The 12,874-nt window shown below is 44.1% G+C and overlaps 1 protein-coding gene across 2 annotated transcripts; it reads right to left on the bottom strand.

Moving 5' to 3' along the window:
* Positions 1 to 2,691: 2,691 nt before the first annotated feature.
* Positions 2,692 to 12,636, bottom strand: LOC115546087 (melanopsin-A-like). 2 transcript variants are annotated; one of them, XM_030359731.1, is made up of 10 exons: positions 12,005 to 12,636; positions 11,264 to 11,605; positions 9,388 to 9,521; positions 9,027 to 9,230; positions 7,984 to 8,155; positions 6,837 to 6,998; positions 5,973 to 6,080; positions 5,078 to 5,291; positions 3,907 to 4,050; positions 2,692 to 3,342 (listed from the first exon to the last, which is right to left on the bottom strand). In XM_030359731.1, exons 2-10 carry the CDS (start codon positions 11,431 to 11,433, stop codon positions 2,965 to 2,967), a joined length of 1,686 nt encoding a protein of 561 aa, XP_030215591.1. In that variant the 5' UTR covers positions 11,434 to 11,605; positions 12,005 to 12,636; the 3' UTR covers positions 2,692 to 2,964. The 2 variants fall into 2 exon arrangements, with proteins under 2 accessions (XP_030215591.1, XP_030215592.1); XM_030359732.1 differs by having other exon boundaries at positions 11,264 to 11,602.
* Positions 12,637 to 12,874: the final 238 nt, after the last annotated feature.

The raw sequence follows: 12,874 nt of genomic DNA, 5'->3' as shown, positions 1-12,874 counted from the left end.
TGTGTGTGTGTGTGTGTGTGTGTGTGTGTGTGTGTGTGTGTGTGTGTGTGTGTGTGTGTGTGTGTGTGTGCGTGCGTGCGTGTGTGTGTGTGTGTGTGTGTGTGTGTGTGTGTGTGTGTGTGTGTGTGTGTGTGTGTTTGTGTGTATGTTATGTGAATTCATGTGATGTGTACTATTGTGTGTGTGCGATATACACATCAGTTTGTATATATGTGTGTGTGTGTGTGTGTGTGTGTGTGTGTGTGTGTGTGTGTGTGTGTGTGTGTGTGTGTGTGTGTGTGTGTGTGTGTGTGTGTGTGTGTGTGTGTGTGTGTGCAAATGGGTGTGTGTGTTTGCATGTGTGTGTGTAGCAGGCCAGCCCATATGTCTGTGACCGGGGGGCGGAGATTCAGATCCCCAGTGGGGTCTTCAGGGGAGCAGAAGGGCATCTGCTCAGAGTGTTGAGTACCGACTTTGACCCAACATCAATACCCCTGCGACCCCCCCCGTCCCCCGCATCAGCACTCCCTCTCTCTACCCCCTTTCCTCTCAATACCCTGGCCTCCTCCAGCCTGCATGCACAACCGTTCAGAATACTGCCCTTTCAATGCTTCAGCCATGGGGTTATTAGCCATCTACATCTACAACGTTTAACATTTAGGTCAAATTTGGCTGCTGGATTATTGGTCAATAGCGAATTTTCAAATAGGGAAAAATATATTTTTGCCCCTTGACGAATTTAACCAGCAATAGTAACATGTATTTGTTTTTGCTGCTCGCGTTGAACTTACAAGCCTATGAGGATGTCACTGCCTGTTACTTGTCAGTATGCACCTTACACTCGTTCTCTTGACTCCACAAGAGAACGATTGACACGTCCACTGCAAAACAAGAGGTGGACACACCCATGTGAAAGGCTTCCTTTTGTAACCATAACACCACTGTGAAAGTTGCCTACCGGGTAAAGATATGTCATCATAGGCTCTGTAAGCCGCTTTAGCTGATGGTAGATCAACTGTGGTTTCACTGTATAGCCCCTCTATACTGGGAGCAATTCTCCCTCCACATTGCCACATCTACTTTCTCATACGTGACTGTGTCCCTCTAGTGGGCATATACTGTTATTACTACAAAAGGAAAACGTTTTTATTTTCACACAGCCATTACAAAAAACTATTTTAGTGTGCAAATCCCTCCCATCGTCCAACAACCCAGTAAGCAGATATCATATAATTGATGCCACTATAAACCATATTGAATGTATTCGCCCAATATTGTCAGAGTATAATATCCAGCTGTTGTATTTCTTTCATCTAGTCCACAGATTTGTGATCCTTCTGTTAATCCGTCGGAAGCCAGATGTTTTTCTGGGAACTTTGCCAAAAACCAAGAACCACGACAAAACATCCATGTCGTGTGTCAGCTCGGTGAGTGAGCTTGTTGACAAGCAAGCGGGACATCAGGACCTTGGGTTTGAAACGATGAGGACCACGTATGACTGCAGGCGATTCTGCTAATGGTAAATCATATTAAATACCAAAATGACTTATTATAATAACACTAATTCTAATAATACTACAAATAAAAAATATTAATATTAATAAATTAGGAAGAAGGCCTAACCCTGCTATTGTAGGCCTACGGATGGTTGGCAGGGTCCAGGGTAGTCCAGGGGATTTGTTTTTCTTTCAGCCCGTTTCTTTCAGCAGTAGAGGGCATTTTGGAAGCAGCAGCTGCTGATTTTACAGTACATTCAACTCAACAGTCCACATTTTGTAAGCATGGTTTAACAACACGTGAGCTTGCCGTTTTTTCTGTCCAAAACCTTCAAAAGAGTATACCAAAATGCCATATATAATTCAATAAATACCTGTAAACGCGCACACACACACACACACACACACACACACACACACACACACACACACACACGCACACGCACACGCACACGCACACACACACACACACACACACACACACACACACACACGCACACGCACACCCACGCACGCACACCCACGCGCACACACACACACCTAAACACACACACACACACACACACACACACACACACACACACACACACACACACACACACACACACGCGACAACACATGGGGTTTCTTTTCACAAATATATCGCAAACTCTATTGAGAACTTCGAGGATGTGGGCACTGTGTTCCTTTACACGTAAAAAATAAGGAACGGTGTAAAATAACGCGAACAAAGACTTGAAAACAAAAGGAAAAAGCTGGTAAGAATGTGACAGACTTTTGTTACTTACCAGGATAGTTATGCATTCAGTAGGCCAAACAATCCACTGAAGATTGTTGCGTTTATATTGGGAAAGTTTGATTCAGGGGAAACTGCTGTGTGCAAAATCCTCTAACATGTTTCTGCTCAACAGCGAGTCAATGTAGTGTGTGATTTAAAAACAGCTTAACAAGCTTTCAGGTGCGAAAGCTCTATCGCGTAGAAAGGGTATATTCCTAACTATTGTCAAATTAAGCCGCTTGTTTTGGGTAGGCTACTCCAAACATTGCCCAAAAAAGCATGCGTCCCATCGAATGTGAAAGTCGATACACATTATACAAATGTCGCCTACAATATAACGTTGTTGATGCCAAACAATATTTGAAGCGTGAACTTTTTTTAAAGGGTAAATGTATCCGCGTCCTGGATTTTTTTTTTTTAGGACACAGTGTAATATCGTACTTTTAGATGGCTTTTTATTCATAAATCAATATTTTATAGTAAAATAAATTATTCTACACAACCAGTAATCTGCCAACAACCCCAAAAAGTAACACAATGTCACACATACAATCTGAGCTGGAATTGAAGGGTCACAATAGGTCCGACCCAGCAAAGCATCGTACTGGGTATTGTGACATAAAAATACTCTCCGGCATAAATACATATAGGCTATAGTTCCAACAAAGCAATAAATTGACTGAACAAGAATGTTTACTTGGGGGACATTTTTCAAACAACATCATTGTCCTCTAACGAGTCCTCATCCACCACCGTCCCGACAGAACCGTCATCTGTGAAGCTGCTCTCGTGTTTAACCAAGCAGTCCTCCGACGTGGGACTGATGACGATGATGCGAGGGACATTCAGCGCTTGATCTAGAGCGGGAAGGTTTCTGAAATGTAAATCCGCAGATTTGCTCTTGTGGTTGCCCGGGGTGCCGTTGGCGACGGTCGTCTTCTTCCCGGCGTCTGACAGGCCGTTGGTTAGACTCTGGCTCCTCTTCCTGATGAGCACCAGCTGAGGAGGCGCGGCGGCCATGTTGACCGAACTGGAGACCGTCTTGTTCTTGCAGTGGGTCGCCGACATTTTGGTCGACGGCGATGGTTGCTGGTGGTGGCGTGAACACACAAATGCCTGAATAGTCACGCATACGCATAAGCAGCAAGCACGGCCGTAAAGCATCATCTAGAAAAGCTACAATTTGCACATGCACATACAGTGAACGTTTCTTCAGATACAAGTCGCGAGGATGCATTAAAGGTAAGGGCATCTTGCTCGAGGGCGCAGAGGCAGACAGCAGACATTGGGATTGAAACCCGGAACCTTTACGGCAAGGATTCAAAAGGCCATTCTTTACATGTCTCCTCCTGAAAAATGCTATTTGAGATGGTTCTATAGGGCTGATTATGGTTCCACGTCGACGCAACGCTATGACCAGGCAGAAGCTTTGACGCAGTCGTGCACCTGTTTTGGTTCTGTGTCGGGTTTTAGTAAGCGGACCAATCGCAGCCCTTGCTGCTGCATCGCCGCGATGGAAGGTCAACATTTTAGAGAGGCGCATGTCAGGCCCCTTGCCATGGACGAATGGAGGGTCCGTAAACCCCCTGGCGTGGCATCGACGTAGAACCATTTATCAGCCCTTAACACTATATCTCTCGGTTCCCTTCTCACCTTGTGTGCTGCGCTCTTGTTCGTTCTCTCCATCTGCTGCTTCTTCAAGAGCCTGTCCCGGCGGGTGCTGCCGCGCGACGAGTGCCGACGGAAGGAGGCCCCTGATCTCCAGTCGATGGGGTCCATCTCCACGTCCCCGAAGACCTGCGTTGGGAGCAGCGATGGAGGACAGCGCAGACAAGAGGACAGTTTGTGTAAATAATGCAGAGGGGAAAGCATTACACGGAAGAGCTGAGCGGATGAGGGAATCACGGATTCCATTCAATGTTTATAGACTGGGAAAGTGTTAAGTACTCTAGACTGCAATAGACGGAAGTAAAACAAAACTGGACTGACATAACCCACGACATTGACCTGAAAGCAAAACGCCATCGGAAAGGTCTGACTAGACTGGACGAGTCTAGACTTGACAGAGTAGAATAGTATTTTCTCGCAAATCGGAAAATATTTCTGAGATGTTAGAGTTACTGAATGTTACGGACATGCATTGGTTAGACTAAAATATACCTGAATAGTTTAAAGGGTACAGAAGACTAAAGTTGTACTAGTCTAGATTAGATAACACTAGACTGTAGAATACAATAGTTAAATAAAGATAAACGTAAAGCAGAGGTGTACCAAACATAATAACCTCTCCTCAAATGTCTAATATAAACTATAGAGTACAATAAGTAAGACGCATCTGAGAGCTGAAATAAAGACGCAGAAAATCTGGGAACATACTGAACTGTGATCTTCAAACACACAGACTATCAAAGGCCTGACTGCCTCGAGCCCAGGGATATAACCCTTTATGAGGTCAGAATGAAACACTTCAATACACAATAAAAAATAAACTAAAAGATAGTATGAAACAATCTTTTTCGATTTATCCTATTGAAAATTTAACAGCACCAAACTGGGACCCTGAGTTTATTTATATTATCATTAAATTATATGGTTATTATCACAGAAATTCTAGTCAGCAACAACTAAGCTAGTGGATATGTGCATTGTGGATTTAATATTCAAATCGTCTGACAGATATATAAATGATGTTACCGTTAGACCTAGAAGAGGAAGAGAAGGATTCAGAACAATCCTTCAAGTCTTTAGTTTGTCATTAAAATATCTTAGGTAATCGTTGCCCCTTGGTTCATATCCGTCTGGGTGAGTGTGGCGTCATGGTTACCCTGTCTGAGGACGAGTACGAAGAAGCACCCGCTGCAGTCTTGGATGCTGACGCGTGTCTGCTGGCGGCCGTGGACTGTCTCCTAATGGCAGTGGACGTCCTGCTGATGACCGAGTCCCGGTAGGAGGACCCGCTGAACGAAGACGACGTGCAGTCCTTCCGCTTGTTGGGGGCCAGGAACCTCAGGCAGGGGACTTTATCCGCCAAGGTCTTCCTGTCAACACACAAGAGGAACTGTTGAGTTCAAGGACAATGTGGTCACTGAGAGGTGGACATGTGTTGCATAAATATGTTCAGACAGTTATTATTATCATCAAAGCAAGACACTTTGGATGACATCTTATTATATATTTTATTTAAGCTGAAACAATGTTATTAAACAGACAATGTTCACTTGTTCCTGACAACCTTTTTGTTCTTTAGCCCTGTTTATTATTTGTTTGCATATTTTCCTCTAAGACAATGCATATGCTTCTTCAGAATATCATCTTAAGCAACAGCTTGAGATTCAGTGGATATTCTGGTCCCTGGCTTCCTGAAACATCCGATACCGATACAATATGTGAGAATCACATTCTTGTGCATTCCCGTCTTTTTCCACAGAATTACTGTTATTTAAAAACAACAACTCTACTGGTGAGTATCATACTTTAAAACCCTTTAGGAGTATCTTTGCCAAGTCTCAGTCAGCATCTTAATATTCAGTTTGCAGAGGTTAATAAAGCCAAAATGCATTTGTCACTCACGTTTCAATAAAAAATCACTACCGATAAGAAATTGCTTGAGTCATCTGTTTAACCTATTTTCAATGAGCAAAGCAGCATTATTTTGCAGGGAATCTGTTCCGTTTCTTTTCCCAAGGCCTCTTCAACGAGGTGCAGCAGAGCGTGTTTACCTGTACTTCTGATGTATGATGGCGTAGATGAATGGGTTGTAAATGGTAGATGCTTTCGCTATAACAGCTGGGACAGTTTTGGAGTACGGCGACAGGATGTTGGCATGCCTGGATTAGAACAAACGGGTATTATCAACATGATTAAACACAGCACAGATGTCAGCTACAGACACACACACACAAACACACTGCAAGATGCTGTGTGTTGTAATGATGTAATGATTTGACCTTCTGTGTTGAAGCAAGGCATGACATCAAACAATTGAAAGTAGGCACAAATGGATATCCAGGTCATGTATCAACTCAACCATGCCAGCTGCCAAGGAGTGTGTGTATGCGTGATATTATTATATCATTTAAGATGGTTTATGTGTTTTGGTTGTTTTGTTGTTGTTGTTGTTTTTGGGGGGGTTGTGTGTGTATGAGACAGGTTAGGAAAGCAAAGTCTATCTTTTAACAGCGTTATATGTATAACAAGGTTGGATGGTTGGCATTCACAAGGCTTTCTCTTCCCTCTTCCTAACTGCATGCTACACCACAGAATCTGGAGAACTCTGACACCATTAACAGCAGCCATCCGCGTCATTCGACTACTGCGCTAACCAGGTATCACAGTTCTATTTCCAGTGCTGTAGCGCGTTTAATATTTCAAAGCCTGCCGGCGCAACTCAGGAATGAAATCAGTTCTGTGCCCTCCCAGAAACCTGCCAACTGCAAAAAGTCAAAAAGTTTGTACATTTTGACACTGAGCGTCAAAGAACATCAAACCACTTTGGAAAAACAACAAAGCAAACTAAGCCAAACAAGTCACTCTCCCTTCACAAGGCAAAAGTTAAATGCAAGACTGAGATGTAGCTCACTTACCCTGACCAGGAAATCATCGTCACACAGGCATACGGTGACCAGGATAAGACATAAACCACGATCACCACAAAGGCAATCTTTGCCAACTTCCATTCAGTTCGGATGGACTTCTGGCGGATTATGGTGGATTTCCGCACTTGGATGCCCAGCCGCTCCACATCTCTATGGGGGGGGCATTACAAGTTCAGTTGATTTAGTTAAGTGATGTTTTTTTCACTCTTAATGTACCTCTTATCGTTTGTGTGTTTGGGGGTTGTGTTTGTGTGTGTGTGTGTGTGTGTGTGTGTGTGTGTGTGTGTGTGTCTGTGTGTGTGTGTGTGTGTGTATGTGTGTGCGTGCGTGCGTGCGTGCGTGCGTGCGTGTGTGTGTGTGTGTGTGTTTGTGTATGTGTGTTTGGGGGGATTCTTTTTGAGTGTGTGTGCTTGTGTGTGTGTGTGTGTGGATGTGGGGGTAGGGTGGTCTGTCTTGCATTCCTTCAGAAGAACAATAACCTGTTTTGCTAGGACACAATAACCTGTGTCTTCCACATGCCCGCAGGCTGACCCTTGACCCTCGCTATAAATCATCATCCCCTTAAACATAGCAGGTTCTCCACATGGACATTAGGCAGGGTTTCATTAAATGCGTCACTAGCTTGTAGCATTGATTCACAGCACATATTAAGAAGGGCTAAAATAACAATGTTGTCCCGAGTTTACAAAGCGCCCCACACGCACACACAAACATTCACACAAAAACACACACGTAGACACTCTCAAAATTGCATGCGTTCAATATTTTGGTCAAATATACCGTTTTTATCACAAGGTAATATATATATTAGTTCCTAGTCTCCAAGCCGAGGACATTCAAACACACACAACACACACACACACACACACACACACACACACACACACACACACACACACACACACACACACGCAAACACACATCCACACACACACAACACACACACACACACACACGCAAACACACATACACACACACACACACACACACACACACACACACACACACACACACACACACACACACACACACACACACACACACACACACACACACACACACACACAGACGCACCAATGCTCCGATCGCAATAACGACAGCAATAACAACAAGACACAAGCTCTTGAGTTTGTACCTGCTTGTTTTGCGGATGGCCAGGAACATGAAGAGGTAGCAGTAGGAGATGATAGCCAGGGGGATGAAGAACACGAAACAGCACAGCATCATGGTGTAGCTCCTGTTGGACGCCGTGTAAGTGACGTAGTCCCAGGTGCATGAGGTCCTCAGGCCCTCGGGGATGTAGGAGCCTGGAGGGGGGGGAACGACGTGACATGAAGACTCAGTGAGGAGCCGAGGGGAGGTGTTGGGAACATCTGGCTGCTGGTGCGCGCTGATCCCACGGAACCGGGGGACATAGCCCGGGGTGTGCTCAGGCACTGTCGTTTAAGGTCACAGCTCGAAAACGCGCTGTTGCATAGCTAACTACGTTACACTGCACACATATTGGCGTGTGTTTTCTGCGGGGTGCGTGTGTGCGTGTGTCTCGCATCACACTGTATAGTCTTAAGCGCTCTGTTGTATTTGGGGGGCCGTGTCCCATGGGATTAAATGAATGCCAACAGCCGATGTTCCATTCCGACTCATTGAGCACCCACTGGCTACCGATTCAAATTAGAGAGTAAAGTGCACCCCTTCTGGGCTGATTTAGAGATAGTGCGCACTGACTGCCAGAGGAATTATGTCTTTGTAAGAATAATGCAGGGACAATTTCGTTTTGTTTTGCGTTTGGACTGCGTCTTCACTAATAAAATCTATTTTATTTTAGTTGTTTACTTGTTTCATATGTGCTGGAAGGGGATGCCTTCGCCAATGTGACTTATTTGAAATATATATGAATGTCAATAACGCAAAACATTGAACGGCAATTGTCAACAAAAATTGCAAGACACTTAACCCGAACTGCTCTTGACGAGCTGGCTGTCGCCTTGCATGGTTGACTCTGCCGTCGGTGGGTCAATGTGTGTATTAACCGATGTAAGTCGCTTTGGACAAAAGCGTCTGCTAAATGCCCCTAATTGTAATTATATAATAATATGCGTTATATGTCTGTCAATTCCCATTAAAAAAGTAATCCCATGAATTTGTTTGGATGGGGCTCTCGTTAAATGGTGGACTCACTCCAGCCAACGAGAGGGGCTAGGCTCCAGGCCAGGGAGTAGAGCCAGACCAACAAGATGGCGATGGTGGTTCTCCGCTTGGAGTTCCACTTCATGGCCTCCAGGGGCCTGGTGATGACCATGTAGCGGTCCAGGGAGATGGCCAGCAGGTTGATCATGGACGTGATGCCAAATAGGGCCCCCAGGAACGCATACAGCTTACAGCCTGGTGGGGCAATGCACACACAAATATATTGTACACATATGCACACAATATAAATGTATATTTCCAACTTTTTTTAATCTTGAATCAAAGGAGAATTTTAAGAGAAAGGAAAGTGGGAAAAAGAGTAAGGCTTGTAAAGAAAGATGACTAGATATACCGAGCTCTCCGAAGATCCACTCCCTGTTGAGACAGTTGATGAAGAAGAAGGGCGACTGGGTGAAGGCCATGAGGAAGTCGCTCACCGCCTGGTTCATGATGAAGTAGTTGGGCAGATTACGGAGCTTCTTGTTGCTGTAATGAAAATAAAAGAAAGTTGAGGGAGTTTCTGATCAGTTCCTTATTGTTAAATGTGAGATATTATACCACCAGGTGTGAGTGTGATTAGCCGTTACAAGCCGTTTTGAAAAAAAGCTTGTGATGTCAGCAAAACGGCTTGTACCGGCTAATCCAACTCCCGCCTGGTGGTATAATATGCCCCCTTAATTGAGGACTACTACATGTTTCAGAAATACTGATGTTAAACACTTGTTTAGCAGATTTTGCTGCCGAAGTGAAGTGTAGTGAATTCCAGATAGATTTGCTATCTTGCTGGGCAAAGATCCCAGCATCTCGCAATTCAAACACCTAAGCCCAGGGGCGTTTCTAGGTTTGTGAAATATCCGGGGCTTAGCCCAGAGGGAAAGGGAAGGACTAGACTAGAAGGACTAGAGTATTTTGAGATAGCCCTGGAATCCCCATGTTTGTTTCTAGTGTAAAGTGGCAATTTTTTTTGCATGCTTTATTGCGCATGCAAATTCTTTCATAATGCTTTACATAAATATACGAAATTCACAGTTTATTATAGCTTTAAATAACTAAATTCCATTCAAGTTATTTCAGAGTAAAATTAATACAAGTGAGACAGATATTACATATCTATATCTATATAAATGACTGGAGATAGGATAGGTTAATTCACTTAAACCAGGTAACCAGGTAAAAAGTCTGGTTATGTTTTTAAATCGTTTATTCTCTTTCCAGAAGGACTATCTAGAAGGACTAGACTATTTTGAGATGGCCCTGGAATCCCCATGTTTGTTTCTAGTGTAAAGCAAGCAAGAGGTTAATTAAATAATATCCGGGGCTTAAGCCCCAAATGAAACAGCCTAGTGACGCCACTGCCTAAGCCGCACTATGCCCTCGCTACTTGGAAAATCATTCATCATGCTGGTAGGTGTTTTCATCATTTGTCAGTCATCTTGAGTCTTCACTTGACCCTCTTAGCCAATTAAATAATTCATTCATCTTTAAGAATGGATTTCGGTCCCAGATTTCGAACATCATTCTAAATTGTTCAAATAAAGTGGAAAGATCGATCTGCCTCCCACTTACTGCTTGCCTCTGTCCTCTCTTATTCACTCTCGAATTGTTGTGCTCTCTCTTTCTCTCTATCTCTAGTGCTTTCATGTCTTTCTATTCATTTTCAATTCAGTTCACAAAGAACTTGGCTCCACAATTCAGATTGGAATAATGAAATTATAAAATTCAAATGTGTGTTTCCAATATTTGTAAATGGCAGAAACAGAGAGAGCATTTTTTTGAAGACCGATTTTCCCTGAATGGGGATTAGTGAACATGCTTCAGGACTATAATTCCCTGATGGACAACCCGTTACATCTATCTCTGGAGACCAAGAGGCGGACACACTACAAAATCCTTTAATACTCTCCCGCTTGATCTTTCTCGCTCACACACATTCACTCTCTCTTTCTCTCCCTAACAAAAACACAGCTCACTCTCTCACTTTCACTCACTATCTGTCCATAAACACACACACAAACACACACACACACACACACACACACACACACACACACACACACACACCCACACACACACACACACACACACACACACACACACACACACACACACACACACACACACACACACACACACACACACACAAACACATACACACACTCATATTAATATCTTAATTTTTCTGTCAATCCGTTTGAAAACAACTGAAATAATACTGTACACACACGCACCTGTAGAAGGCGAACAGCACGAGGGCGTTCCCCGTGACGCCCAGGGTGCCGATGACGGAGACGAAGAAAGCCACGGTGTAGTGCGCGTGGTCAGGCACGTCCACCTTAGTAATGAAGTTACGGTGGGTGGCCGCGGTGTCGGCCTCCATCGTGTCAGTGCTGGGCCGCATGGTCCGGACGCCTCATGACGACTGACGGCTGCCGCGGCTCTGTCAAGGGGACGTGTTTCCCAGCGCTCCCACGCTATATTTGGCGCCTTTTCACCCCCGCTGTGCTGCCATAAGCCTCGCACGTGGCCGACGTATCCGAGAGATTCCCCAGATCTGCGGAGCTGCTAGCCTGCTAAAGATAACCGATATTGGTATTGGCCTACTTTGATTTGGATGTAAAAAACTTAAACATTTTGTGTTGACAAGGTAAGATTACATCTGCACCAGCCTATCCTGTTATTTCTTTTGTTAGAGCTTTTCACACAATGACAAAATAATGATTATAAAGAATTGATTATCCATAAAGGCAACAAATGTTTTTACTCTTTTTGTTTGTTAAATTTCAATCAATAGCTGTTTCTTCCTCGATAATATAACTTACATTGATTTCATTATACCAGCATTATGTATTAACTATCTTTACATTTTTTCCATAAAAACTTCAGCTAGTCCAGATTGTCCATAGAAAAATGTCATTCAAAAAAGCAGCACATGAAGCACCCACAAAATCAACGAAAAATGTAACACTCACCGATGCACCTGTAGCAGTCGTTATCAAAACAGAGTTTCAGAAAAACGTAGTTTCAGAAAATATCCAATATATAAACTCCACACGGGTCACGTCAGAACCAGTGCCTTAACGAAGATCCGCACAGTGTGGTGTGTCCTCATCTGCTTTGCCCAGCTGCAATAAAAACAATTCAAGTTGAAATCCTCCTCCACTAATGAGTTAGATCCCCAGGACTGCGAGCACTGATGAGGAGATTTCACTGTGTGTGCACGCTGTCCATGCACTCCCAAGTTAGCCAGAAGACTCTCTCCCAGTCACACCACGCTGTCTCTCACACTCTCTGCTAGTTAGCAGCCCTTTTCCAGTTCCCTATGTATAACCTTGTATCTCTCTATAGTCTCTCACTCTGTGTGTGTGTGTGTGTATGTGTGTGTGTGTCTCTCTCTCTTTCGCTCGTCGCTCACTGATCTCTTCTGCTCTCTGTCTCTCGTCCCATCATCTCTCTCTCTCTCTCTCTCTCCCTGTATCTCTCTCTCCCTCGATCTATCTCTCGTTCTCTCTCTCGGTCTGTCCTATTCCCACCACTCAAACACATATTCTGCCTCTCTTGCCAATAAACTCTCACACTACATGCAATATGTGGGACAGCCTTTAGCTCAGTCCCTTCCACCACCAGAGCGTTACGTAACACACATCATGTTCTCAGCAATGCCACCGCCAAAGGCCTTTCTACTAGGCTGCTAAATACTTCACAAATAATCCATTCTCTGAACGTAGGCACGCCATGGAGGTATTTACATTTTGCATGGGTTCCCTTGGTCGGTGCAATGCAGAGCACATGACAGAGATGACAGCGCATGCATACATCTTCCAAGGCAACCGAGCCTTTTG

The sequence above is a fragment of the Gadus morhua genome, chromosome 6 (genome assembly GCF_902167405.1).
Source record: "Gadus morhua chromosome 6, gadMor3.0, whole genome shotgun sequence".
NCBI lineage: Eukaryota > Metazoa > Chordata > Actinopteri > Gadiformes > Gadidae > Gadus > Gadus morhua.
This window is presented reverse-complemented; position numbering and strand designations above follow the sequence as displayed.

Excerpts from the sequence above, each read along its gene's own strand:
- LOC115546087 (XM_030359731.1), bottom strand. The coding sequence starts at position 11,433 with ATGCGGCCCAGCACTGACACGATGGAGGCCGACACCGCGGCCACCCAC. Across the intron at positions 4,051-5,077 it reads CGTACTCGTCCTCAGACAGG|GTCTTCGGGGACGTGGAGAT; the intron begins GTAACCATGACG and ends CTCCCAACGCAG. Across the intron at positions 3,343-3,906 it reads ACAAGAGCGCAGCACACAAG|CAACCATCGCCGTCGACCAA; the intron begins GTGAGAAGGGAA and ends CGCCACCACCAG.